General features: G+C 47.0%; 1 protein-coding gene across 1 annotated transcript; it reads left to right on the forward strand.

Annotated features, from left to right (window-relative positions):
* Positions 1–9: 9 nt before the first annotated feature.
* On the forward strand, positions 10–26,420 carry CCDC151 (coiled-coil domain containing 151). The gene is made up of 14 exons (XM_033924234.1): positions 10–233; positions 3,102–3,223; positions 3,849–3,926; positions 4,047–4,226; positions 5,280–5,315; positions 6,047–6,148; positions 15,749–15,874; positions 16,442–16,564; positions 17,128–17,271; positions 17,408–17,568; positions 20,713–20,869; positions 24,264–24,419; positions 25,327–25,411; positions 25,679–26,420. Exons 1-14 carry the CDS (start codon positions 149–151, stop codon positions 25,804–25,806), a joined length of 1,683 nt encoding a protein of 560 aa, XP_033780125.1. The 5' UTR covers positions 10–148; the 3' UTR covers positions 25,807–26,420.

Here is a 26,420-nt window from a genome sequence, read left to right on the forward strand (position 1 = left end):
CGTCCGGGAGGAGGAGGCGGGGCGCGTTGCTAGGGGACGGCGGCGACGTGGGCGCAGCGTTGCTAGGCGACGGCGTAGGCGGCGCGGGACGCGGCGGAGTGCTGGCTGGAGCGGGGCAGGGGGCGGCCGCCAGGAGCAGGGGGCCGTCATGCCGGTGACCGTCAGCGCGAGCGGGGTCCTGCCCCCGCTCCACGAGCAGATCAACGAGCTGCAGCGCAAGATACAGCTGCTGGGTAAGAGGGGGGAGGGTAGGCGGTGCCCCCCAGGCCGGGCCTAAAAGAGAGAATCGCCCTTCAAGCAGCCCCTCCTCTCCCCAGATAAAGGCCAAATGGCCCATCCAGTCTGCCCGCCCAGAGCGTCCACGATCATCTCCTCTCTCTAAGAGATCCCAAATGGCCCATCCAGTCTGCCCACCCATAGCATCCACTATCAAATCCTCTCTCTAAGAGATCCCACGTGCCTGTCCCATGCATTCTTGAATTCATAGAAACATGATAGCAGATAAAGGCCAAATGGCCCATCCAGTCTGCCCATCCATAGCATCCACGATCATCTCCTCTCTCTAAGAGATCCCACGTGCCTGTCCCATGCATTCTTGAATTCATAGAAACATGATGGCAGATAAAGGCCAAATGGCCCATCCAGTCTGCCCACCCATAGCATCCACTATCATCTCCTCTCTCTAAGAGATCCCACGTGCCTGTCCCATGCATTCTTGAATTCATAGAAACATGATGGCAGATAAAGGCCAAATGGCCCATCCAGTCTGCCCACCCATAGCATCCACTATCAACTCCTCTCTAAGAGATCCCAAATGGCCCACCCATAGCATCCACTATCAAATCCTCTCTCTAAGAGATCCCACGTACCTGTCCCATGCATTCTTGAATTCATAGAAACATGATAGCAGATAAAGGCCAAATGGCCCATCCAGTCTGCCCATCCATAGCATCCACGATCATCTCCTCTCTCTAAGAGATCCCAAATGGCCCATCCAGTCTGCCCGCCCAGAGCGTCAACGATCATCTCCTCTCTCTAAGAGATCCCAAATGGCCCATCCAGTCTGCCCACCCATAGCTTCCACTATCATCTCCTCTCTCTAACAGATCACAAATGTCCCATCCAATCTGCCCACCCATGGCATCCACTATCATCTCCTCTCTCTAAGATATCCCAAATGGCCCATCCAGTCTGCCCACCCATAGCATCCACTATCATCTCCTCTCTCTAAGAGATCCCAAATGGCCCCTCCAGTTTGCCCACCCATAGCATCCACTATCATCTGCTCTCTCTAAGAGATCCCACGTACCTGTCCCATGCATTCTTGAATTCATAGAAACATGATAGCAGATAAAGGCCAAATGGCCCATCCAGTCTGCCCACCCATAGAACATAAGAACATAAGAAGTTGCCCCCGCTGAGTCAGACCAGAGGTCCATCTTGCTCAGCGGTCCGCTCCCGCGGCGGCCCATCAGGCCTAGTGTCTGAACAGTGGTCCCTGATTAATTTTGTAACCTACCTCTAATCCCATCCCTATAATCTACCTTTACTCTTATCTGTACCCCTCAATCCCTTTGTCTTCCAAGTACCTATCCAAAGCTTCTTTGAACCCCTGTAGCGTGTGCCTGTTTATCACATCCTCTGGTAGCGCGTTCCATGTATCCACCACCCACTTCCTGGCGTTTGTTCTAAACCTTTCCCCTTTCAATTTCTCTCTAAGAGATCCCACGTGCCTGTCCCATGCTTCCTTGAATTCTTAGAAACATGATGGCAGATAAAGGCCAAATGGCCCATTCAGTCTGCCCACCCATAGCATCCACTATCATCTCCTCTCTCTAAGAGATCCCACGTGCCTGTCCCATGCTTTCTTGAATTCATAGAAACATGATGGTAGATAAAGTCCAAATGGCCCATACAGTCTGCCCACCCATAGCATCCACTATCATCTCCTCTCTCTAAGAGATCCCACGTGCCTGTCCCATGCTTTCTTGAATTCATAGAAACATGATGGTAGATAAAGTCCAAATGGCCCATCCAGTCTGCCCACCCATAGCATCCACTATCATCTCCTCTCTCTAAGAGATCCCACGTGCCTGTCCCATGCTTTCTTGAATTCATAGAAACATGATGGTAGATAAAGTCCAAATGGCCCATCCAGTCTGCCCACCCATAGCATCCACTATCATCTCCTCTCTCTAAGAGATCCCACGTGCCTATCCCATGCTTTCTTGAATTCAAAGAAACATGATGGCAGATAAAGGCCAAATGGCCCATCCAGTCTGCCCACCCATAGCATCCACTATCTATCTCGCGCTCTCCTCAATTCAGACAGTCTTTGTCTCCACCATCTCTTCTGGGAGACTGTTCCAACGTATTTCCTCAGATCACCTCTTAACCTCATCCTATGCCCTCTCATTCCAGAGCTTCCTTTCAAATAAAAGAGACTCAATTCGGGCACATTTATGCCACATAGGTATTTAAACGTCTTTATCATAGTATACATGTTCAGGTCATCTTCAAGGGTTCAGCATCAGCCTTGAGTGACGAGCTGTAATAAGAAAATAGCCTTGAGGAAAGCAGAGGAAGAGGCAGAGTAATATGAGAGCAGCTTCGGAAAGGGAGCCAGCATGACTGCACACGTCCTTCCGTCTGGCATGGCTCTGATAAAGCTTTCACTGTTATTTAGAAAAGCACCTGCAGGGGTGACGCACAGAATCATGCAGCAAATGACGGCAGGAAAGGACCACACTGGTCCATCCAGTTCAGATTCTTCCTTTGGGGAAGAAAACAGTTCAAATTCTCAGCTGACCTCCTAACCTCCCTCCAGATCTGTCCCATGTATCTGTTTTAGTGCTGGCGTTGGAAGCAGGGAAAGCCCCATTCCCAGACTAAGCACTGGTTCTGTACACAGTCCCTGCCTCTCCTCTTCCACAAGTGCTTGCTTGGAATGTGAACTTCTCAGGGCATGGACTTCCTGTACCAGGTGTTGCAAACCACCTTGAACAGGATTAGGAAAGGCAGACAAAGATCCAAAAGTTAATATGTCAAAGCAAAGTCCATTGCAAGTCACATTTTAGCAGCAGCTTTCACTTTTTTTTCAGATGGGGACCAGAAGGCTTTCTATGAAAGCTCCCAATGGACAATCAAAAAGAACAAGGAATCGATTGCACAACTGCGGCAGAACAACAAAAAACTGCACAAGAGGCTTGCACAGATCCTGGCGGTAAGGACAGAGCAGATTCCAGCTCAAGGCTGATTGGTTATAGTATGGCTATTATTGACTGGGACACTTGATTTATACACATTTCATGAAGGTTTACTATTTCAAAGGGTAATGGTCAAATCTGGGCCAGCAAACAAGAGGTGACCAGCTCTGTATCCTTCTGTCCGTTCCTTGATCCCCCACTCCTAGAGGAGACAGGCTCTGATTCCCTGTGTCCATCCCCTGAGCCCTCCAGTCCTAGAGGTGATAGGTAGTGTCCAGATGTTTTTAGAGAATGACACTACTATTGCACAAGACACAGACCCTGCTCAAAAGAGCTTACAATTGAATTTTGATGGACAAAAACTATGCATGCTGCTTAGGTAGAGAATTACAAAGGGATGATGAGGTGGATAGGGTAGGAGAGAAACAGATATGGGTGATTTACAAGTGGGTAGCTTCAAAAAAAGGGGCTGCCAGAGACGGAGGCAGTTTTTTCCAGGGCAGACAAATCTTTCTACCTAACGTTAGCCTATGAGTACATCACTGTGGCTTCTTTTTCATATGTGGTCATGTATCTACTGCTTTTTGACACTGCTGAGGTGAGTTCTGAGCTAAAATGTATCCCTGTGTCCTTTCTCTTCAGGGTGATGAAAAAGTTATTCAAGAGGCCTTTCAAAATCGGGAAAGTGACAGGGCGGCCGTGGGGCACAAAGGTGGACCGGTAAGAATGACTTCTTGTGTGGTGGAGAGCTGCTCTCACCTCTGCTGTGTCATTGGGGAGAAGGTGAGTGACACCTTTTATCCGTGAGCCCCTACTGATCCTGCCTCCTCTTCCTCTAAGGCTGCCATCCAGATTGTGGACCAAAAGATCTGTGAGAAGATAAAACGCCTGAATGCACTGAAGCATCAGAGTGCACTACGGAAACAGCGCCTGGAAGAACTGCAGCTCATCTATGGTGAGAGGCAGCAAGAAACCGAGAGCCTGCCGAAACCAGATAATGACACTTCGGAAGAGGCCCAGGTGAGGAGGGCCAAAAGGCCAGCGCTTGTGTACAGGGGAGCCTTCAAAAGTTAAGACCACCATACAACTCTGTACCACTACCAGTTCCACTGCCCTTCCAGTTCCCTTACTCATAGCTCTGCCAAGTCTACGTCTGAGACCCTGACACACATGGCTTTCTATTCGATCCACTGCCGAGACCCTCCCACGCACGGCTCTCTGCCAGATCCACTGCCGAGACCCTCGCACGCATGGCTCTCTGCCAGATCCACTGCCGAGACCCTCCCACGCACGGCTCTCTGCCAGATCCACTGCCAAGACCCTCGCACGCACAGCTCTCTGCCAGATCCACTGCTGAGACCCTCGCACGCATGGCTCTCTGCCAGATCCACTGCCGAGACCCTCGCACGCACGGCTCTCTGCCAGATCCACTGCCAAGACCCTCCCACGCACGGCTCTCTGCCAGATCCACTGCCGAGACCCTCGCACGCACAGCTCTCTGCCAGATCCACTGCTGAGACCCTCGCACGCATGGCTCTCTGCCAGATCCACTGCCGAGACCCTCCCACGCACGGCTCTCTGCCAGATCCACTGCCGAGACCCTCGCACGCACGGCTCTCTGCCAGATCCACTGCCGAGACCCTCGCACGCACAGCTCTCTGCCAGATCCACTGCTGAGACCCTCGCACGCATGGCTCTCTGCCAGATCCACTGCCGAGACCCTCCCACGCACAGCTCTCTGCCAGATCCACTGCCGAGACCCTCCCACGCAGGGCTCTCTGCCAGATCCACTGCCGAGACCCTCCCACGCAGGGCTCTCTGCCAGATTCGCTGCTGAGACCCTCCCACGCACGGCTCTCTGCCAGATCCACTGCCGAGACCCTCCCATGCACGGCTCTCTGCCAGATCCACTGCCGAGACCCTCCCACGCATGGCTCTCTGCCAGATTCGCTGCCGAGACTCTCGCACACACGGCTTGCTGCTAGCACACCTCACTTCTGCCCTGATGTGGTCCAATTTTATATCAGTAGAGTTTTTGTGTACGATGTCTTACAATTTCCCCTCTCTCCACAGAGTGAAGGTGCCGTGAGCGATGATGAATCCCAGCAGGTTATTTCTTTTGCCTTGGTGCAGGCTGGGGTGCTCTGGCTTTCTCTCTTTGCACTGCTTAGAGCTTGAGCACATACCCACTAGAGGTGTAGATGAGTTATGCACACCCGCATACAGCTTCATTGCTGCCAGCAGGGATTCTCTGCTAATAAATCTTTCTCAGCTTACCACTTTTCTCCTGCAGGCTGGGTTCAGCAAGGGTTGCTTCCAGAGGATCTCTGCCGCCATTCACTGCCTCTGCTTGGTTTCTTGTCTTTTCTGCTATTCTGTATGTGAACCAAGGGGTGAAGAGAAGGTCTAACAGGGCTGGGGTTGGCAATTCATCAAAATTCTTGCCCTATTATCACTTCACTTCCTGGCCGCAGGCAAGACTGTACTGGACTTTTAACATTTCTGTGTGGCTTCGGTACTCAGAACTGTTTGAATACATTATATGGACAGCAGTGGGCTGGAGGGTATGAGAAACTCAAAATGCAGGCCTTCTCTCCACGCCCTTGTTCCTGGCTCGCATGTATGGCACTTCTCTAGAGTCCTCTTTATCTGGCTTTCATCAGGGTGTCCTCTTCAGGCTTTTTGCAGGTGAATACCGTTCACAGATACTCTTCTAACCACCTGACTTCAGCGTGACCTCTCCCTTTGCTGCTTCTAGGACAGCAAGCTGAAGATGCCATCTTTCAGAAAGCTCTTCTGAGCTGAGAAGGGAGTAACAGACCGTTTTTGTTTCCTACCAGGCCCTCCGTATCTTGGAAAACCGCCTGGAAAAAGCACAGCTGAAATCGCAGGAGGCAGAATACATTATGAATGTGTATCAGAAGCTGAAAGATCACATGCAGGTAAGGTCCGGGTCAGCTCTTTGGCCCCTATGGCTTGTTGTTCCAATTGCACTTTGGGAAGGAAGTGCCATGGACAAGGCTAAGGATGGGGATCTGTCACTGGCCAGATGAAATGAATGTCCCATCAGAACCAAATCTAATAACTCTTTATTCATTTTTATCTCTTACATCAAGTGAAGATACACATATTAAATCAATTTTTACAAAACACTTGAAATTACAATCATATAATCTTATAGAATAAGAATAAATACCCCCCAATGATCAATACTTAATTGACAATATTATACATATATCCCATCCCTATCCAAGTATAAACTATTCATGTGCTTAAGATGTCTGATCACTAGAATAAGAAATCAATGGTCCCCATATTTTTTTAAAGTTATGAAAATTTCCTTGTAACGCAATCAACTTTTCCATCTTATATATGTGGCAAACTGAATTCCACCAGAAGGTATAATTTAGCTTAGTATAATCTTTCCAATTTTGAGTAATCTGTTGCATGGCAACCCCCGTCAGAGTCAGAGTCCGATTTCTGCAAATAATAATAAGTTATTATTAATATTGACGGGGGTTGCCATGCAGAGCCAAATCTAAAGAGCAGAGAGTGCATCTGTTCAGCTTGGTGATAGTAGACCCAAATGGGAAGCCGTCTTTGCTGCTTTCTCTGTTCTTGCTGTCTGTAGGCTGACACCCAACCAGGAATTTACGCCGCAAGGATGTCTGACTAATTCCACTGTTTAAAACTTCTTTCATTCCTCTCTTGCATGCTGGGATGTGGTTCTAATCCCCATAAATTAGGAACGGCACATTCTTTAGCACTTTCCAGACCGGTATAGGGTAATCTTACAAGCAGGTGTACATCTCTTCATGACCAGCAGGTGGAGACTGAAACAGAACTGTGGAATAGTACATAAGAGATACCTTCCCCTATTCCTATCAAGTCTTCTTTCAGTCTCCAGCAGGTGTTGAGTGAGCTGTATCCATCTCCCTTGATAGGGCTGTTGGAATTTGTTTAGGGATTCTAGTCCCCGTTTTTGGCCGGAATGAGCTTGGGCGGGCCCTGTTTGGGGGTTCATCCAACCTCGGAGGTGTCAAACGGGCAGGGTCCCTCCCCCCACTTCCTCCAAATCCCCCCCCATTTTTTTAGAAGAGCCTCAGCGGTCAGCCTTGCCCCCTAAATCAAGCAAGGCCTACTGCTTCGAGAGCCTGTAGAGTCTGTTCTGTAAAATAAATAAATAAATCCTGAGGTAGTGCCGATCTGAAGGGCTGCTTTCCCTTTAAATTTGCTGTATTTTACTGTATTTTTCTATAACTGGCACTTTTTTTTTTAACTTTAAATATTTTTATTAGAATTTTTTTTATTTTTAATCATTCTTTATTCATTTTTGACTCTTGCAACAAGTGTACAATATTCAATCAGATAATTTGTACAAATCACTTGACATTCTTATCAATTATTATCCATTACATATCTAAAAAAAAGACTCCCCTCCCCCCACCCAACCCAATCATCAATAATAAATTCATTAACTCACATAACATACCTCCCCATCCCCACACTAATTATATTCCTATGTAGTCTAGTCATTAGAATATGCAATCAATGGCCCCCCAATCTTTTTGAACCTATTATAACTTCCTTGCTGAAGAGCAAGCACTCTCTCCATTTAATAAATATGACAAACTGAATTCCACCAAAAGAATTTTTTGTTAAAGAACAATACAATAAACAAGACACCTTCAAATGAACAGTTAACATAAAATACAATCTTATACAACATCACGAAGTGTAAATACACACTTGATTTTCCTACATGTAACACTTTAAGTACAACATATCATTCTTATATTCATATTCTATAATATCTTGAATATTATGTAATACATCTAATATGTAAAACAATTATAATTAACATAGAAAACCCTCCCAATCCCTCCCTACCCGTTTCTGAAAATCCAACCTAATACATCACGAAGTGTAAATGCTCCTGTAATTCCAAGCAAGAAATTATGTATCCCCCTGTCCACCACATGTCAACCTTAATCCCCCCCCTCGCCCCACACCACAACAGAACACCATACTATTTGGCACTGCAATGAGAACTCAGAGTCCGATTTCAGCAAATAATAACAAAATTGGAAGGACTATACCAAATTAAATTATACATTCTGGTGGAACTCTGTTTGTCATATATACAAAATGGAAAAAGTATTAGCGTTACAACAAGGGAATCTTCACAATTTTAAGAAAATATTCTAAATATTCTAATGATCAGATCTCTTAGCACATTGGTAGTAGTTATATAGGGTTAGGGTGGGATATATATAATTTTTGGACATAAAAATGGGAAAATAAATAAAAGGGGAGGGATTTATTATTTATGATATGATATAGTGAATGTAATTACAAATGTCATGTAATAATCAATTATATTATATGTGATTCAATTACTGTAAGAATGAAAAATCAATAAATAAAAAATAAAAAAAAGAACAGCGGAGCCCAAAGAGTAGGAACTAAAGAACAGCCAATTTGTCTTCCAACTGCTTCCAAAGGGATACCTGAGACATATAGTAGTGATGCCATTCTTCGCAAGGCCACTCAATGTGAAGGAGCTATGCTGCTTTTCAACATCGTACTATTAAGCATTTAGCAGGTGCCAAACCTATTCGAAGAAGTTTAGTTTGCCATTTATATACAGACTAGAGAATGACACGGTGGGTGTTACCCACGGCTAGCCCTGATGTGGCAGGGAGTCCCATGGGACCCCCAGAGGTTTTTTCCCCCTGATTTAATTTTTCCATTGTGCAGAGCCTATTTTCAGGCACCTGTCCCACGTGCGCCCATGGGGTTTCCCTCCGTGGCTTTACCTCCCTCTTCTCCTTAGCGTCCCCTCTTCCTCCTCCCTCGTCCAAGCGCCCGAGGTTGGCTTGGGATGAGGATTGGTTGGTCAGAGGAGCGTGTCGGCCTGGACCCTTTTGAGGAATTCCAGGATCCTCTTGAGGGGACGAGCGAGGCGGCGGGTTTCCCGCCTTCCAGCAAAGAGGCATCTGTGGTGCGCCTTTTTCAGAGGGATGAGCTACCGGACCTGATTCAGCAGGTCTCATCGGTGCTGTGTTTTGAAGAAGCGCCACTGGAGACCCCGCGTATGGAGGACCCGTACTGTTTCCCGCTCTTTTCCTATGCATCAGTATATTCGGGATCTCGTACTGGCACAATGGAATACGCCGTAGGCACGCACCATGGATCGTTTGTATCCCTTCCCGGAGGTGGGATAGGGCTACTTTGAAGTCACCAGTGGTGGATGCGGTGGTCTCAGCAATTGCTAAGTGGCATACTGTGCCTATTGAGGGCAGGACTCTGAGGAGCATTAGTTGGAGACCATGCTTAAACAGAGTTTTGATGTCTCTGCCTTGGGGGTCCAGGCGGCTATTTGTGGGGAGCTGGTGGCTCACACCGTGTTTCGGTGGGCCGAGCGTGTCCTGGATCGTGAGTCTGATGACTATTTACTTTGTGGAAGGAGTGGACCTTTCAGCCCATCTTAGATTTAAAAGAGGTCAACAGGGCTCTCAAAATTCCCTCTTTTCGCATGGAGACACTGCAGTCTGTCATTCTGGCGGTTCTGACGGAGGCCTACTTGCATGTTCCAATTCGGGCCTCCCATCAGCGCTTCCTTCACTTTGCGATCTTGGGTCAGCACTATCAGTTCTGTGCACTTCCTTTAGGCCTGGCCACGGCTCCCTGGACATTCACCAAGGTTATTGTGGTCATTGCGGTGGCCTTGAGGTCAGAGAACATAAGAAATGCCTTCACCGGATTAGACCCTGGGTCCATCTAGTCCGGCGACCCGCACATGCGGCGGCTAAGCTAGGTGTTGCCTGTTGAAGACCCGTATCCTGCAATGTGATTTGCAAGAAAGTGTGCATCCAACTTGCCCTTGAATCCCAAAATGGTGGTTTCCGTCACAACCTCCTCCACTCGCTGTGTGAAAAAGAACTTCCTGACATTTGTCCTGGACCTGTTGCCCCTCAGTTTCAGTCTATGACCTCATGTCCGAGTCACATTTGACAATGTGAGTACCGATGTTTCTTGCTCAATTTTGTCGAAACCTTTCAGTATTTTAAAAGTCTCTATCATATCCCCTCGCAGTCTTCTCTTTTCAAGGGTGAACAATCCCAGTTTTTCGAGGCGTTCTTTGTAGCTCAAATTCTCCATACCCTTTACTAGCTTCGTGGCTCATCTCTGCACCCTCTCAAGCAGGGTTATATCCTTTTTTAGGTAGGGAGACCAGTGTTGGATACAGTATTCCAAGTGTGGTCTGACCACTGCTCTGTAAAGCGGCATTATGACGTCCGCCGATCTACTCGTGATTCCCTTCTTTATCATGCCCAACGTCCTGTTCGCTTTCTTTGCCGTCGCTGCGCATTAAGCCGACGGCTTCAGGGTCCTGTCTATCAGTACCCCAAGGTCCCTTTCTTGTTCGCTCTTGCCCACCTTACATTTTATGTTCCTTGTTTTTCCTACCCAGGTGCATCACTTTGCATTTTTCTATGTTGAACTTCATCTGCCACTTTTCCGCCCATTTCTCTAGCAGGTTCAAGTCTCTCTGGAGTTCTTCGCTGTCCTTTTGAGACCCAACTGTCTGGCATAGTTTTGTATCATCCGCAAACTTGATTATACTACTTATTGTTTCTTCTTCCAGGTCATTTATGAAGATACTAGTCTTTAAGCCCGTTACATTAACGGGTGCTAGAATAGATGTGTCTGTCTATCTGTGTTTCTTTATCTCTCTCCTTGGCCGCTGTCTGTGTCCTTCTGTCTCTCTCCCCCCCCCCCCAAAGAAGCCCCCTTTCCCTCTCCCTAACTCTCCATGGCCCCTTCTGTCTTCCTCCCCCCCCCGAGCAAAGCTGTCTGTCCCCAGCACACCTCCCCCCTAAAGCAGCCCCCTTTCCTTCTCCCTATCTCTCCATGGCCCCTTCTGTCTTCCCCCCAGAGCAAAGCTGTTTGCCCCAAGCACATCCCTCTCCCCAAAGCAGCCCCCTTTCCCTCTCCCTAACTCTCCACGGCCCCTTCTGTCTTCCCCTCCCCCGAGCAAAGCTGTCTGTCCCCAGCACACCTCCCCCCTAAAGCAGCCCCCTTTCCCTCTCCCTATCTCTCCATGGCCCCTTCTGTCTTCCCCCCAGAGCAAAGCTGTTTGCCCCAAGCACACCCCTCCCCCCAAAGCAGCCCCCTTTCCCTCTCCCTATCTCTTCATGGCCCCGTCTGTCTCCCCCCAGCATACCCCTCCCCCCAAAGCAGCCCCCTTTCCCTTTCCCTCTCCCCCTTGCCCTCCTGTATTTATCCCTTTCTTACCCTCCCTCCATCCCGGCTTCTTCTGGCCTGCTCCTCTTCAAAGCAGCCTGTGATCGTGGTGGCCGGCTTTAGCGAACCTCGCATGCTGCTCTCCAATTCGGTAGCACGTTCCCTCTGACGCGATCCCTTGCGTCAGAGGGAACGTGCTACTGAGGTTGGAGAGCGGCCTGCGAGGGTCTTAAAAGCTGGCCACGATCGCAGGCTGCTCTTAAGAGGAGGATCATCAGCGGCAGCGGTGAGCGAGGGCGGGAGGTGTGCTCCCTACCAAGGATGCGGGCAGCAAAAGAGCTTGCCTGCGCTTCCGGTTGGTGAGTGAGGGCGGGAGGAGGGGAGTGGCCAGAATGTTCCCTGCCGCTGGGTTCTAAAATGGAACACGGCCACGGATCACACACCACAGCGGCAGGGATCACGCTGTTTTAATAGCGCATGCGCCAGTAAGCTTTTATTATATAGGATTGAATAAGATGGGCCCAAGAACCGAGCCCTGGGGCACACCGCTTGTCACTTTCTCCCAGTCCGAGAACTTCCCATTTATGCTTACCCTCTGCTGTCTGTTTTCCAGCCAATTGCCTATCCATCTTAGTATATCCCCTTCTATTCCATGGCTTTGTAGTTTCATCAGAAGTCTTGCGTGTGGAACCTTGTCGAATGCTTTCTGGAAGTCCAGGTATATTATATCCACCGGTTCTTCGCTATCAATTTGTTTGCTCACCTTCTCAAAAAATTGAAGTAAATTAGTCAAACATGACTTCCCCTTTCTGAAGCCGTGTTGACTTACTCTCATCAGGTCATAGTTTTCCAGGTGCTGCTCCATGCTATCCTTAATCAGTGCTTCAACCATCTTCCCAGGAACCGACGTAAGACTCACAGGTCTATAGTTGCCCGGTTCTCCTCTCGATCCTTTTTTGAAGATTGGGATGACATTCGCTATCTTCCAGTCGTCTGGTATTTGCCCAGTTCTAATTGACAAGTTGGCTAGGGATTGTAACAGTTCTCCGATTTCTACCTTAAGCTCCTTTAGCACTCTCAGGTGAATTCCATCTGGTCCAGGGGATTTGTCAGGGGATTTGTCATTCTGGTGCATCCCTACCTGGGCGACGACATTGCAGGAGAGCATCCGGGTTACAGCTTGGGTGGTGGAGTTTCTGCAGTCGCTGGGATAGGTGGTCAACCTTTCCAAGAATCGGTTGGTCCCATCTCAGCATCTGGAGTACCTTGCCTCCTTGGGGAGGCCCGGGTGAGCAAATTGCAATCTCAGATTCGCCTGCTTTTGGCGACCCAGTGTCCTCGGGCGCAGGATTTCCTCCAAGTCTTCCATAGACAGCGGCTTCCCTAGATGTAGTAAGGTAGGTGCGGGCCGGTGGCTCTGGATTGGCCTCGATGACTGTGGTATGTGGATCTGGTGAGGCATCTGGTGGCGGCTCCCCTTCCTCTGCCTCTCTTGGACAACCTTCTAACTCAGTGTCCCATTCCAATTTTCGATCCGGGTCCCTTTTGTCTTACGGCTTGGCTCTTGAAAGGGGTTGCCTTTGGGCGCCTGCTAATTGAAGGACTTTACTCTTAAGGCGGTCTTCTTGGTGGCTATTACTTCTGCTAGACGTATCTCGGAGCTGCAGGCTCTCTCTTGTAGGTCTCTCTCCTTGGAGTTTTCTAGGGAGCAGGTAGTGTTGAGGCCTCTTCCTTCCTTTCTGCCAAAGGTAGTTTCTCCTTTTCATGTCAATTAGGCAGTGGTCCTCCCGGTGTTGGGTAGTCTGGAGGGATCTTCTGAGTAGAAGTCGAGCAAGCTAGATGTCTGTTGGGTTCTTCGCACTTATGTGCAGCGGGCCCAGGAGTTCAGGAAATCAGGGGGATGGCGCTTCCAAGGCTACCCTTTCGCGTTGAATCAAAGAGGCTATTGCGTCCACGTATCTTCTTCAGAAAAAGCCTGTTCCGGAATTTCTCGAGGCTCATTCCACTCGGGGTCAGGCAGTGTCTTGGGCTGAGTCTTTGCTAGTGCCCCCGGTGGACATTTGTAAGGCTGCTGTTTGGTCTTCCTTGCAGTCCTTTGTCATACACTACTGTGTGGACGTTCAGGCGTATCGGGACGCGGTGTTCGGTGAGCGTGTTCTGGTCTCAGCCCTTCGGGGGTCCCACCCATGATGGAGACTGCTTTGGTACATCCCGCTTGTAAGATTAACCTATACTGGTCTGGAGAGTGCTAAAGAAGGAGAAATTAGGTTCTTACCTGCTAATTTACTTTCTTTTAGCTTCTCTAGACTGGTTTAGGTCCCCACCCTGTCTATTGTCGTGTTGTTCTTGTGGTCGTTGCACGTGCACTTTTTGGGGGTTTTTTCTGCGGGTTCTAGTATTTTTCTAGGGCCGGGGAGAATTGAAGAACAGCAGCTGTGGCTCGGCTGGCATAGCTGGCAAGATGTGGGGACATTTCCTTGCTGGGATCTCTCCTTTGCATTTTCCAACAGCATTTGGGTATGTTATAGTCGTTACTCTTGTTCGGAGTCTTGTTTATTTCTGCTTCAAGTTCTTAGTTCTGCTTGGCTATTCGGCAGACTGATAGGCATAGAGGAAGACACCTATTATGTCCTATTCCACAGTTTTGTTTCAGTCTCCACCTGCTGGTCATAAAGAGATATATACCTGCTTGTAAGATTAACCTATACCGGTCTGGAGAAGCTAAAAGAAAGTAAATTAGCAGGTAAGAGCCTAATTTCTCCTTCCAGCACTGGAGTGATAGGTGTTAGTAAAATCAGGACTAGCTTGGCTAGTTGTCACGCCCATGGCCCCACCTACCCAAAAGTGTAGGCCGAGTGTCCGTTCACTGCCCACTGGGGTATAGGCCAAGGGTCCGTACACCGCCTACTGGGGTATAGGCTGAGGGTCGTACACCGCCTACCAGGGATATAGGCCGAGGGCCCGTACACCACCTACCGGGGATGTAGGCCGAGTGTCCTAGCTAGCTGGAGCTCAGATGTTCCAAGAAGGTTTCGGGCTTAGTGAGAGTTAGGCCGAAGCCAGCATTCCTCCTCTCGAGAGTCGCCCTGGAGCTCTTGTTTCCAAGAACTCAAACTATGCTCCTTTCTGCTGGGAGTCCATTAACCAACCCCCCCCCCCCCTATCAGTTCAGGGTGAGGTCCCTCTTGAGCCCCCTCAAGCCAAAGCTCTCCCTATCAGGAGTCCAGTTTAAGGCTTTAACCCTTTCAGGACCAAGGGACCTATTTGTCCCATAACTTTAAAATCCTATCAATTTTGATTGGGATAGTCTACAGTTCTAAATTTGATATGTACGGATTCCATATGATACTGCCTTTATGTAAACAAACTGGTTCCGACATTCATTCATTAGCGTCGTTGCCAGATTGACGAGAAGATTCACTTGCCACACTGTCCATAAGCCAGAAGTTTGATTTAAAAAAAAAAAATAATGATATTTCACAAAAAAAATCAATTTTTTGGCATCTGCAAGCCCTTTTTACCCTAAAAATGTCATCAAAACCACAAAAATTGGCCTACGATCCTTATGGTCCTGAAAGGGTTAAGAGTCTCTTTTCTTTATAAATCACCCTTTTTCTCTGCAATTCACTGTCTTATGCAAATTAGTTGTTCAAGCCAATGGCAAGGTCATCCAATCTTTACTATTGGGCAACACAATATTCCAGGGAAATAGGGGTAGCTGGTTCCTAACACCACCCACCTAGTCTTTCTCTATGACTAGAACTAGTTAAACCCAGCTATTCCCTGTTTAACCCTGGTTACCTATTTACCATGGGAACTCGAGAAAGTACTCTCACACGTGATGGGACATACACCCCATCACACTGTCCAGAAGAAATAGAGCCAGTCGGTGAGCCTAATTGACTTTGGTACTTAGGAAGAAGAGGACAATTTTAGGCCAGTCCTGGTTTTCTGACCATCCCATCCTGATGCATTCTGAGGCCTATTAAGTGATTGCACTGTAATTGAAAGTATTTTGTAATTGTACTGTTTTTGAACTATTGTGAATGTTTCATTTCTTAACCGCTTAGTCATAGGCAGTCTAGAAATTCTAGAAATAGATAAATAAATAAATTACTGCTTTGGGATATAAGTTATAAACCAGGATTGACCTAAAAGTCTCCCTCCTGGAACAGGGTAACCGGGCAGCTGTGTGGCGAGGCCCTTCCGAAAGCTGGACTTTCAGTTGGTGATTGTTTGCTGGGGAGGGGTGGTAGATGGATCTTGAACCCTTGCCTTTTCTCCCTCTTCAGGAAGAGAGTCTGACCTTCCAGAGCCAGCTGGATCTGCTGGAGGCAGAAATCCTGCGGCAGAGGCATGAATTGAAGGAGTTACAACAGATGAACCACGATGCCAACCTCTCACGGGATGTGGCGCGGGTAGGTGGCCCAGGAAACACACCGTTAACCCATTTCTGACTCACATTTGCTGTTTAAACAACTGTAGCGATTAAATGTGCGTCACTCGATCAGAGCGTGTTCTTTAGGGTGGTCAGCAGGCTCGCTTAGGAACTGCAGAGTGACCATACACAAAAAAGATCATCCCAGCTCTCAAAGAATCCCTTTCATTCTCTCCTCTGTGTCCTAAATTTGTCATCTTGCCACATGGTCCTGTCCTATCTTGGCTCTCCCTTAAAACATGGAAGAGTGGTCTTGGGACTCCTGGTTTCTAGCCCCAGCCCTGCCTCTTTCAATGTGGTCACTTTGCTTCTCGATGGTGAAAAGAACCTCAGTTGAGAGTGATTTACAAGTGAAAGGAACAAGGATGTGCTAGACCCTTAAACACTCGGCACCAGTGGCATCAGGTTTTGCCTAAGCAATTCCTGAAATGCAGGGGGCAGGGACAAAGATGGTGGAGTCCCTTCTGTGGTGGAAAACGTCACTTTGGGAATAGTTCATTTGAACAGGGTTTGACACCGTTAACAAGAGTCTCCGTCACCTTCCTAGGCTGAACTGCAGCGTAATGAGGAAATAATGCACCGGGAGAGACGGGAACGAGACGAGATCCTCCATGAATTCATGAGGCAGGTGGAGGAACGCCAGATACAGGCCGAACGGGCAGACAGACGGGTAAGTGGAGGTGGAAATTGTGACCGAGAAGTAAACCCATAACCCTTCTTCAATATGCATTCAGGGATGGGCGTGGTTCGTATCTAGATATCCAGAAGATTTCCTGCCATCACATCAGCTCTCTGCTGTTTTATCTCCAGTGTTATTAAGTAACGCCAGTCCAGAACCTATGGGTTATGCCGATTGACCAGCGGACTTAATCCACTGGTTCTGGACTGGTCTGGTAGGACTGAAGGGAAGAAAATTTTGGTGATGGAGATGGGGGTTGGATGTGGGGAGAGGGTGCTTCATAGATAGCTGTGGAGTTGGCATCTTTTGAGGATGGGGATGGAATGAGGTCCGTTACGGATGGAGAGAGGGGGTGAGGGTCCTTCACACCCAGCTGTGGAATTGGGATTGTTTGAAGAGAGCGTTTAAGCAGAATCTGTGGACTGGGAAGACAATGCCGTGTGGCATGTCTTATATTTTTGGCTGGATGAGGGGTGGGGAGTCTTTTGGGATGGGTGTGAGGTAGTGCATCTTGTTTGACACTGTCACTCAGAATTGTTTCTGTCTGCTGCAAGGCCCTGAGAATGATCATTCAGCCAGATGTCAATGAAGAGGCCCAGGTAGAGATCACCGATGCACAGGAAGAAGAGAAAGCTATAATCACCTATCAGGCTGCATTTCAAAGGATCAAGGACGCCACTGCCGTAGCAGACATCCAGGTCAGCAGTGATGACGTTGGAGAAAGGGAGACAATGTCGGGGGACTGGGAGGTCTCATTTGGGTAAATTGGATCCTCGGGTCTCAGTTTTGGATTCAGTCTTTTCCCCTCCTCTGTCTCTCTTTACTGGTTTGTAGGACGTTATAGACAGGTTTGTCGCTCAGGGAGAAACCCGCAGGCATCTGGAGGATCTGCAGACAGCTAATGCGAATACAGTGGCGAGGCTGAAGGAGGAGAAGAAGAAGCTGGAGGCTGAATTCCAAGAGCTGAAATACTCAGGCGAGGCCAAACTGTCCAGGTAAGCAAGAGCCTCCCTGCAGCAGGAGGCGGAGGGGTTTCACCGTATCTGCACACCTGCGTTACCGGTCTCCTTTTTAGTCTTTCTCAAACACAATATAATGGTTGGGAGGAGTAATTCATACTCCAACATAGTTATTTATCTTGTTTTTGACCTCCCCTCCCCTATTCTTTGCACAAAGTCACTATCGCATCAATAAATGTTTGTTCATTCATAAGACGGTATTAGATATACTAAGTTTTCTATTTATTTATATACCACTTATATCCTAAGTGGTTTTTACATTCAGGTACTTTATCATATTTCCCAATCTGTCCTGGTGGGGGCAATGGGGGGATTAAGTGACTTGCCCAGGGTCACAAGGAGCAGCAAGGGATTTGAACCCACAACCTCAGGGTGCTGAGGCTCTAGCTCTACCCACTGCACCATACACGCAATGCCATGTAACATTATAAGGCACAAATGTTGTTCATCTTCCGCATTGGGTTTTAACTGTATGTCATTTTTGTTTAAATCTGTTTATTAGTGACATACAAAACCAACATGATTATACAGCAAAAACAAGTGAAGAGACCAAAATCTTCTCTTGTCAACAGTTAATACGTCACCAGTGCTTTTGTAACCCTCCCCCAACTTCCATAAATGCACATGCAACATTTGCAAAGAGGGTTCTGCCAGTCTTCAATTCCTAATCCTTGCCCCTCAACCTTCCAAATTTGGTAGCCTAACCACTCTCCAGATAAGAAGAACAGAATTCCTCAACTTTGATTTCTTGAATCCTTAGAAAATTCCAGAGTGTGAAAGCCTCTTATAAGATATTAGCCTCCTCCACTACCAATAGCTTAGAGCATTGGATTGATGTGAAAATTGTAAATACACCCTTGTAGTCTTGATGCCTCTACTTCAATTTCGTGAGATCTCATCAGCTAATTGATTTAAAAGGAAGCTACGAGCCCTGGACGACAAGGAATGAATCCCATGAGTAAGAGCCCATGGAGTTTGTTGCGCCAGTTCCAATATGAAGGTGCCACAGGATACTTTTCTTGCCCACCACAAGGTCCCTTACCCTGTACTCCCAAACATGCAATTTATCCCAGCAATATACCCCCTGAGTGCAATTCACAGTTTTCCAAAAAGCCGGTATTGTTGGGCATTCCCACATCCCAAGTATAAAAATGAGTTTAAATTTCTCTGGCAGCACCCACATCAATCCGTAGAAGAGCCCCCTATTATGTTGCGAAATATAGGCCCAACCCAACACTCGCGCAACTCTGCCGAGCTCACCCAAGTGGGTATGGAACGAAGAAAGCCCAACAGTTCCAACAATGTGATCACGTAATGCAAATCTGTACTCCATAAGGTCGCAAGCCAAGTAACATCTTTGGAAGGGACGCGATCTATAAGCCGTCTGTGAATAGCTGAAACAGAAGGGTTTTGACATAGATGGTCTAAATGATCCGCAGTGGCCAAGTTCAAGGAATTTGCCAGCAGAGACACCACATAGTGGCTCAGCTGTTGATAGTCAAAGCTATCAGATCAGGGAGACCCAGTGGCTCTCAAGGAAGCTAAGGGGTGTGTGTGAGGCCCTTGGAGTCCCAAGCGCAAAAACTAAGGTGGTTCCTCCCAGGCAGAAAGTCTCCATTTTCCCGTATGGGGAGAAGGCAGCTATGACGAGGGTCAAACTTACCCCATTTTTCCAAATCTTTCCAGAGACTGCGCGCAGCCTTGAAAATCTTAGACGAGGCAACATGGAGAGGGAGGGAAGCCTTTGAGGCATGCAACACATAAGATAACGCCAACGGTGCACACCAAGAGGCCTTCATCTCCAAATGTGGTAGGATTTAACCAGTCCCAAGTTACATAGGAGACATGCCATATTGTGAGGCTTGGGAATGTTCAACTTCACTTTGGCCTTCCTCCCTCCAACAGAATTGGGTAATAAGGCAATGTAACTTTTTGATATTTTTAGCGTTCAAGTATAAAGGGAGCGTATATAAAAAGTACAGCCGTTTGGGGAAAATTACCATAGTATGTAAGCGAATATGTCCCAAGAGGAAGGGACGTCCTCTGTTGAAAATAAGCTTTAGTAGTGGTCAGTAAATGGGAGATGTTGAAATCATACGAGAGTGGAAGAGTCAGAGCCCAGATATTTTAAGGACCCTTGAGGAAAGCTGATTATTTGCTGAAACAAGGACCATGTAGGGTCCGAGTCTCACTTTTGTGAGCATGTACCATCAGTGATGCAATCTGTACCTAATCTCTGAGATTGCTTTTATTTGATTCTAAACTGACTATTGTGACTAAATCATTTCTCCTGGACATCCAGAGATTTGTGTTCCTCTTCTCTTTGTGTTTTTGCACCACGATTTTGTCTATGGAACACTGAGGAAACGTCTTGGACAGAGAGAGGATGGTGTCTTTTAACTTCTGCTATAGCTTAGAGCAGGGGTAGGGAACTCCATTCCTCGAGAGCTGTATTCCAGTCGGGTTTTCAGGATTTCCCCAAGGAATATGCATTGAAAGCAGTGCATGCAAATAGATCTCATGCATATTCATTGGGGAAATCCTGAAAACCCGACTGGAATACGGCTCTCGCGGACCGGAGTTCCCTACCCCTGGCTTAGAGGATCCTTAGAGCAGTGGTTCCCAACCCTGTCCTGGAGGAACACCAGGCCAATCGGGTTTTCAGGCTAGCCCTAATGAATATGCATGAAGCAAATTTGCATGCCTATCACTTCCATCATATGCAAATCTCTCTCATGCATATTCATTAGGGCTAGCCTGAAAACCCGATTGGCCTGGTGTTCCTCCAGGACAGGGTTGGGAATCACTGCCTTAGAGAATAACATGGTGACAGAATCGGAGTATGAATGGGCCCAGCCACTGATTCTCAAGCCTTGCATTGAAGAATGCTGGTGCAGAAGGACTAAGGTTGAGAGAGACGCTAGAGAATGACACGGGATGGTGTCCCACAGTTATCCGCAGGGAAGGGGGCAAATTCTGTCATTGTGTCAATCTCTGGATCCTATCTCTTAGAAACGTGTGAGTCCCACCAAGCACTGCTCCAAAAGTCAAGCTCCCCTTCCTCCCCCGCCATGTTTCTCCACTCTTTTCTCATACCTGTGCTTCTCTTTTCTCTGCCAGTGGTCAGAAGATGCTGGATCAGATGGAAGAACACTTGAAGAACGAGGAGAAAAGACGAGACAAACTCAAGGATGAGATGGACAGGTCAATCCGCATTCTGGCAGCAGCCAAAGCAGGAGTGGAGCACCTTGCCAGCAAACTCCGGCACATCAAGCTTGTAAGTGAGAAACAGCTCAGCTGGGTCCTCTCCCTAGAGGTCAGATCAATAGTGCAGCCGGCTGGAAACCTCAGCTCTGATAGTCATTAAGGGCCAGTGAAAGGCCGGTCCAGTCTCTTCCAGTGGGCTCCCTAGTGCAGCACCAGACATCCTTGGAGTTACATAGAAACACAGAAGCTTTCATACCAACATAAAAGGTACCATACTGGGGCAGACCGAAGGTCCATCAAGCCCAGGATCCTGTTTCCAACCCAGGTCCCAAGTACTAGGCAGAAACCCAGAGAGTAGCAACATTCCAGAGCTGAGATTGTGATGTCGTAATGCCTCATTCCACCAATCCCTAAGAGCCAACCTCATCGGTGATGTCACAATGGCTTCATTGACCACACCTGATGTTGTATTGGAGGAGAGTGTGGCACAGTGGTTAAAGCTACAGCCTCAGCACCCTGAAGCTGTGGATTCAAATCCCATGCTGTGACCCTGGGAATAAGCAGTGGATTTCCCCAAGCCATGGGCTTCTCTTTTAGGAAATTATCCAAACCTTTTTTTTAAACCCCACTAAGCTAACTGATTTCTCCAATCTTTAAGAGTAAACCAGAATGGGTTGCACCTTAGAGGGAGTTGTGATCATTAAAAAGTTAGGTGGCCAAAGCCAAATAAAGATCCCACGTTGGTTTCATATTTCTTTAATAAATGTTGATGAAGAACTTTTAGCTAAGACATTGGCTTTACGCTTAGCTAAGGCTCTCCCTCATATTATTGGTATGCATCAAACAGGGTTTGTTGCTCAGATAACACCAGATTGGCTTTTCAAATGTTATACTTAACAAAAAGCCATGAAAGATCCGGCCTTTTCTGTTTCTTTGGATGCAGAGAAGGCCTTTGATCGTCTTGAGTGTATCAAGCTATGGAATGGTTTGGTATAGGTTCAGGTTTTATACAAATGATTCAATCCTTGTATAGCTCCCCGACTGCTAGATTGTATATTAATAATAATTTTTGGAATGTTTTAGTTTGCTTTTTGATATTGTATTAGAACCCTTGTTATTAGCTATTCAGCAAGTGAAGGAGATCCAGGGCATCCCTTACTCAGATCGGGATTACAAGGTCTCTGCTTATGCGGATGATATACTACTTCATTTGCAAAATCCTGAAACAACCATTCCATGTTTACTTGAATTAATAGAGAAATCTGGTTAATTTTCAGGATATAAAATAAATTGGAGCAAATCAGAAGTTCTTCCACTTAATGTGCATTGTACAAAAGGTTTATTTGATTCATTTCCCTTTCTATGGAAAGAGGATGGAATAAAACATTTAGGCATTTGGATTAAAAATACACTGGAAGAAACAATGCAAGTGAATGAAAAATTTCTATTAAAGAAGGTAACAGAAATGTGTGAGCAATGGAATCCTTTATCTTGGTGGGGGAGAGTTCAAACAATTAAAATGATGATTTTGCCTGTGGTTTGTTATCAAATGGGTACGATACCAGTATTTTTTCAGGGGTCTTTTTACAAAAGGTTTATTAGTATTCTTATAAAATGTATTTGGCTGGGGGGGGGGGTAAATTTTCCCAATTTCTATAGGTATCATCAAGCCTATGTTATGCGCCAGAGCCCATTGAAAATATTCCAGATTGGTTGTGGTTGGAATGGCGACTTATTTTTCTTCTGAGATTAAACCATGTTCTTAGTATCAAAATGCCTAGGATATATAAAGAAAACAAAATATTAGTTGATACCTGGAAAACCTTAAGATTTGTGAATAATTTAACACCTATTCCAATACATAAATCAACAAATCAAACTATATGGCTTAACTCCAAGATTCAAATTGGTGGCTTTAAGGCCATTTGGAAGCATTGGGTGATGGCAGGTAAACGGATTTTAGATGATGTTATATCCAATGGTAAACTGCTTGATTTTTCACAGTCTTGATAAATCACAAAGTTTTAGATGGTTGCAACTGAATGGAAAAATCTGAATAATCAATATAGTTTGGAGTTCTTATGCTTTCAGGTGGACTTTCTGGGACAGTGGTATAAATTGATATCTGGATTTATGAAGAAAAACTGGTCTTTGGGACATTTGGAGCATTGAGATTAAGCATCAAATGACTGCGTCTCAATGGCCACGAATTTGCTCTTGGAGGATGAGTCAAACTTGGTTCTTTCTGTTACATAGAGCATTTTGGACCCCAGTTCGATTACAAAAGTTAGATTGCTCTAAATCTAATAGATGTTGGCATTGTCATCTCGAAGCAGGGACTTTAGATCATTTATTGTTCTATTGTCCATTTATTATGAATTTTTGGAAATCAATTTGGGGCCAAATAAATTGTTTATTAGAAAATCCGGTGGCTTTATCATATGATACTATATTATTTGGAATCTCAATGAGGAAGAAAAGTCAAATTTCTTCAAAAAATAATAGGTTATTACTTGTTATGACAGGAGTTGCCATTCAACAGATTACATTTAATTGGAAAAATTGGAGTAGATTAAACTATAGTTTCTGGTGGAATTCTCTGTGTCATATATATAAAATGGAAAGAACGTTAGCCACACAGAAAGGAAATTTTAATACATTTCAGGAGGTTTGGGGACCATTAATAGAATATTGTAATGAGTAAATAACATTTTCTTTATTCATTTTAAAACTGACAAACAAGTGATAAGGGAGGAAGGGTTTAAATATTGTTAATTTAAGTCGAATATGATAGATAATCAAGTGATATTGTATAAGTTCGAATGTTAAATTTCTGACACACTTGTAAGATGTAAAAATGAATAAAGAATTTAAAAAAAAAAAAAAAAAAGTTAGGTGGTTAGACCTGCAGGGGAGACGCTCAGGGATAAATAAAGTGGTTAGTTGGTTTCTTCATCTTCCCCAAAAGAGCTCATTCTCTTATCAGTGTCGATGGGATGCCTTTATCTGCCGTCATCTGCTGTGTTAAACGTTTTCAGCTCCAAAAGAAGGGAAAGTGGTGGTAGTTTTCTGGCTCTGCCCTCCCCACTCCTAGTAATGGATTCCAGGTCTAAACCACACAGGGGTGATGCTGGAGAGCACTTCCAGTGCCGAGCATAAAAGTTCTTGAAAAAAATTCTGCTCGCTTACCTGGCTATACAGTCAAAATGAACTTGGCCGAAAGGGGTGGGAGCCCTACAGTGAAGGTGAAAAGTTAAATTCCAGCTACGACTGCAGTAATGGTCAGAACCACTTGTGTTGATAAGCTGTCCATGGAAAGTTCTGCTGACGGTTTCCCTCTTCCCAGTATCTCGAGGTTCCTGGGCACTGACAGAAGAGGGACGGGGGCAGGGAATCGAGGCTCTGCCTTTGTGCTTGCATGCAGATTAATCAGGGGACTGACCGCATCAACTCTTGTCTTTCAGCCACCTAGCCAGTTCCAGCCACCTCCAGTCCCAGAGACGTCAGATGAGTATGTACTGGACTTGCTTGCGGTCACAGAGGAGAAGCTGCAGCTGCTGCTGGAGGATTTGGAAGACGAAGACCTGCCTGCGGTCCTAAAACAGTTGGAGGATGAGGACGTGAGTGACCGAAACGTATCAGGTCCCCAACGTATCTGCCACTCCTGGAGAAGGGCACTTCCCGTAAAGCCCAGACACCCCTATTCCTCTGGCCTTTCATGCCTACCTGAGGCTGATTGGCTCCCCGGGCGCTCTCTCAGAGCTCTGCTCATACGGCTCCTTCTCTAGGTGAACTCCCAACCCCCGTACCATATTAGTTTTCTTCCTTTAGTCAAATTTCTCTGCTCACTCAGCATCTGTTTCCATTCTGCCCTCTTGCAGGGGTCCTAAGCCCCGCTATGCCAAGTGCTTTGCCCTCTTGCTGGGATCTTAAGTCCTGCTGTGCCAAATCCCTTGCCCCCTTGCTGGGGTCTTAAGCCCCACTGTGTCAAGTTCTTTACCTTCTTGCTAGGGTCCTCAGCCCTGCTGTGACCAGTATCCAGGGCGGCTGCTATTTACCTGGGTACAGGTTCAGGAGAAGTTCCACAGGATGAAAATTCCTCATCCTTTGCCCTCTCACTGAGGACCTAAGCTCCACCGTGCCCAGTCCTTTGCCTTCTCGCTGAGGTCCTAAGCCCCCCCCCCCCCGTGCCCAGTCCTTTGCCCTCTCACTGAGGTCCTAAGCCCCGCCATGCCCAGTCCTTTTCTTGTTTCAACTATCACCTTCTCAGTGCTTTCTGGTTCCTCTCCCTCTTATTAGACTACACTGCTTCAGCCACCCAGCCACAGAGAAGGCAGCGAAGCTGAGAAACAGGCAAGTTAATGGTCAGACTCTGGTCAGCGGTGCTGCATTAGGTGCTGTGGACAAGGGCAGAAGACCAAGCGACAGACAGACAAGATCTGGGCAAAGTGGGCTAGAGAGTGGAGGAAGTTCTCACCCCACCCAGTGCTCACCCCCTGTCAGTCACCTCCTTCCTTCCTTTTTCAGTTTCACGCTACCATCGAGGGGAAGCTTCCGTCATACAATGTTCGGGTCAAGATACCTGTACAAGTAACAGAGCCTATATATCCAGGTGAATATGTCAGGGGGAGGAAAACGTATGCCCCGGGTGAGTGTATGCTTGGGAGAGGAAAACGCATGCATCCAGGTGAGTGAGCCAGGGAGGAGGAAACGTGCGAGGGAAGCGCACGCAGCAAGGTGAGTGCACCAGGGAAGAGGAAACGCACGCACCCAGGTGAGAGCGCCAGCGAGAGGGAAGCGCACGCAGCAAGGTGAGTGCGCTAGGGAGAGCCTTAAAGGAGAGGGGTTAGTCATTCATTGCTTCTGTTTCCCCCCCCAGAGGAAGACAGTGGGGATGACGATGGGGATATTGTGACACGGGCCACCCTGAAGCGCCAGTCTCAGCAAATCATTGACGCCAGAACAAAGCGAAGGTCTCGTCCCAAGAAGAAGAAAGGGAAGAACTGATCTTTCCCCCTCCCCTGCTCCCTCCCCAAATTCTCTCGCACTCCCGTAGCAGAACTAAGCTTCTCTTTTCTCTTCTGAGGAGCCTGGCAAACAAAGACTGCAACATGTTTACCCGCCTCAGTCTCCTTCTTCTGTCTGTTCTCTGAATGAAAGGGAAGACACGTGTGCTCCTGCAGAGGAGCCACGGTGACAGCTGCCCCGGAGCCTCATTCCTGGCCTGGTAACTCCAGAAATGGCAGTTGATCTGTCAGCAGTTTGGGTTTTGGCTCCCAGGAACCATGTTCCTCCGGAGTACAAAGGATCTTCTATTGCAAGGCTCTTTAGGAGCGAGCGAGGGACTTGGCAGAGCCTTACGATAACCCATAGGGACCTGGAAAAGTCCCCTGTAGTCCCGGTCCATGAGCCATAGGTGAAACGAAGAGGCATTGAAGAGTCTCATGTAGCTTCCCAATGGCCCCAAATGTCTTTAGGGACTTCTGTAAGATTAAAGCTATCATTGTGATTGTATATACTTAAAACACACATTTCTATATTTGCTTTGCGTTTTGTACTTCGCTGGTCTGTTTTTAAGCTTTTTTTTTGTTTTGTATTGAGTGTACACTATTAATAAACAT

This window comes from Geotrypetes seraphini, chromosome 16 (assembly GCF_902459505.1).
Source record: "Geotrypetes seraphini chromosome 16, aGeoSer1.1, whole genome shotgun sequence".
NCBI lineage: Eukaryota > Metazoa > Chordata > Amphibia > Gymnophiona > Dermophiidae > Geotrypetes > Geotrypetes seraphini.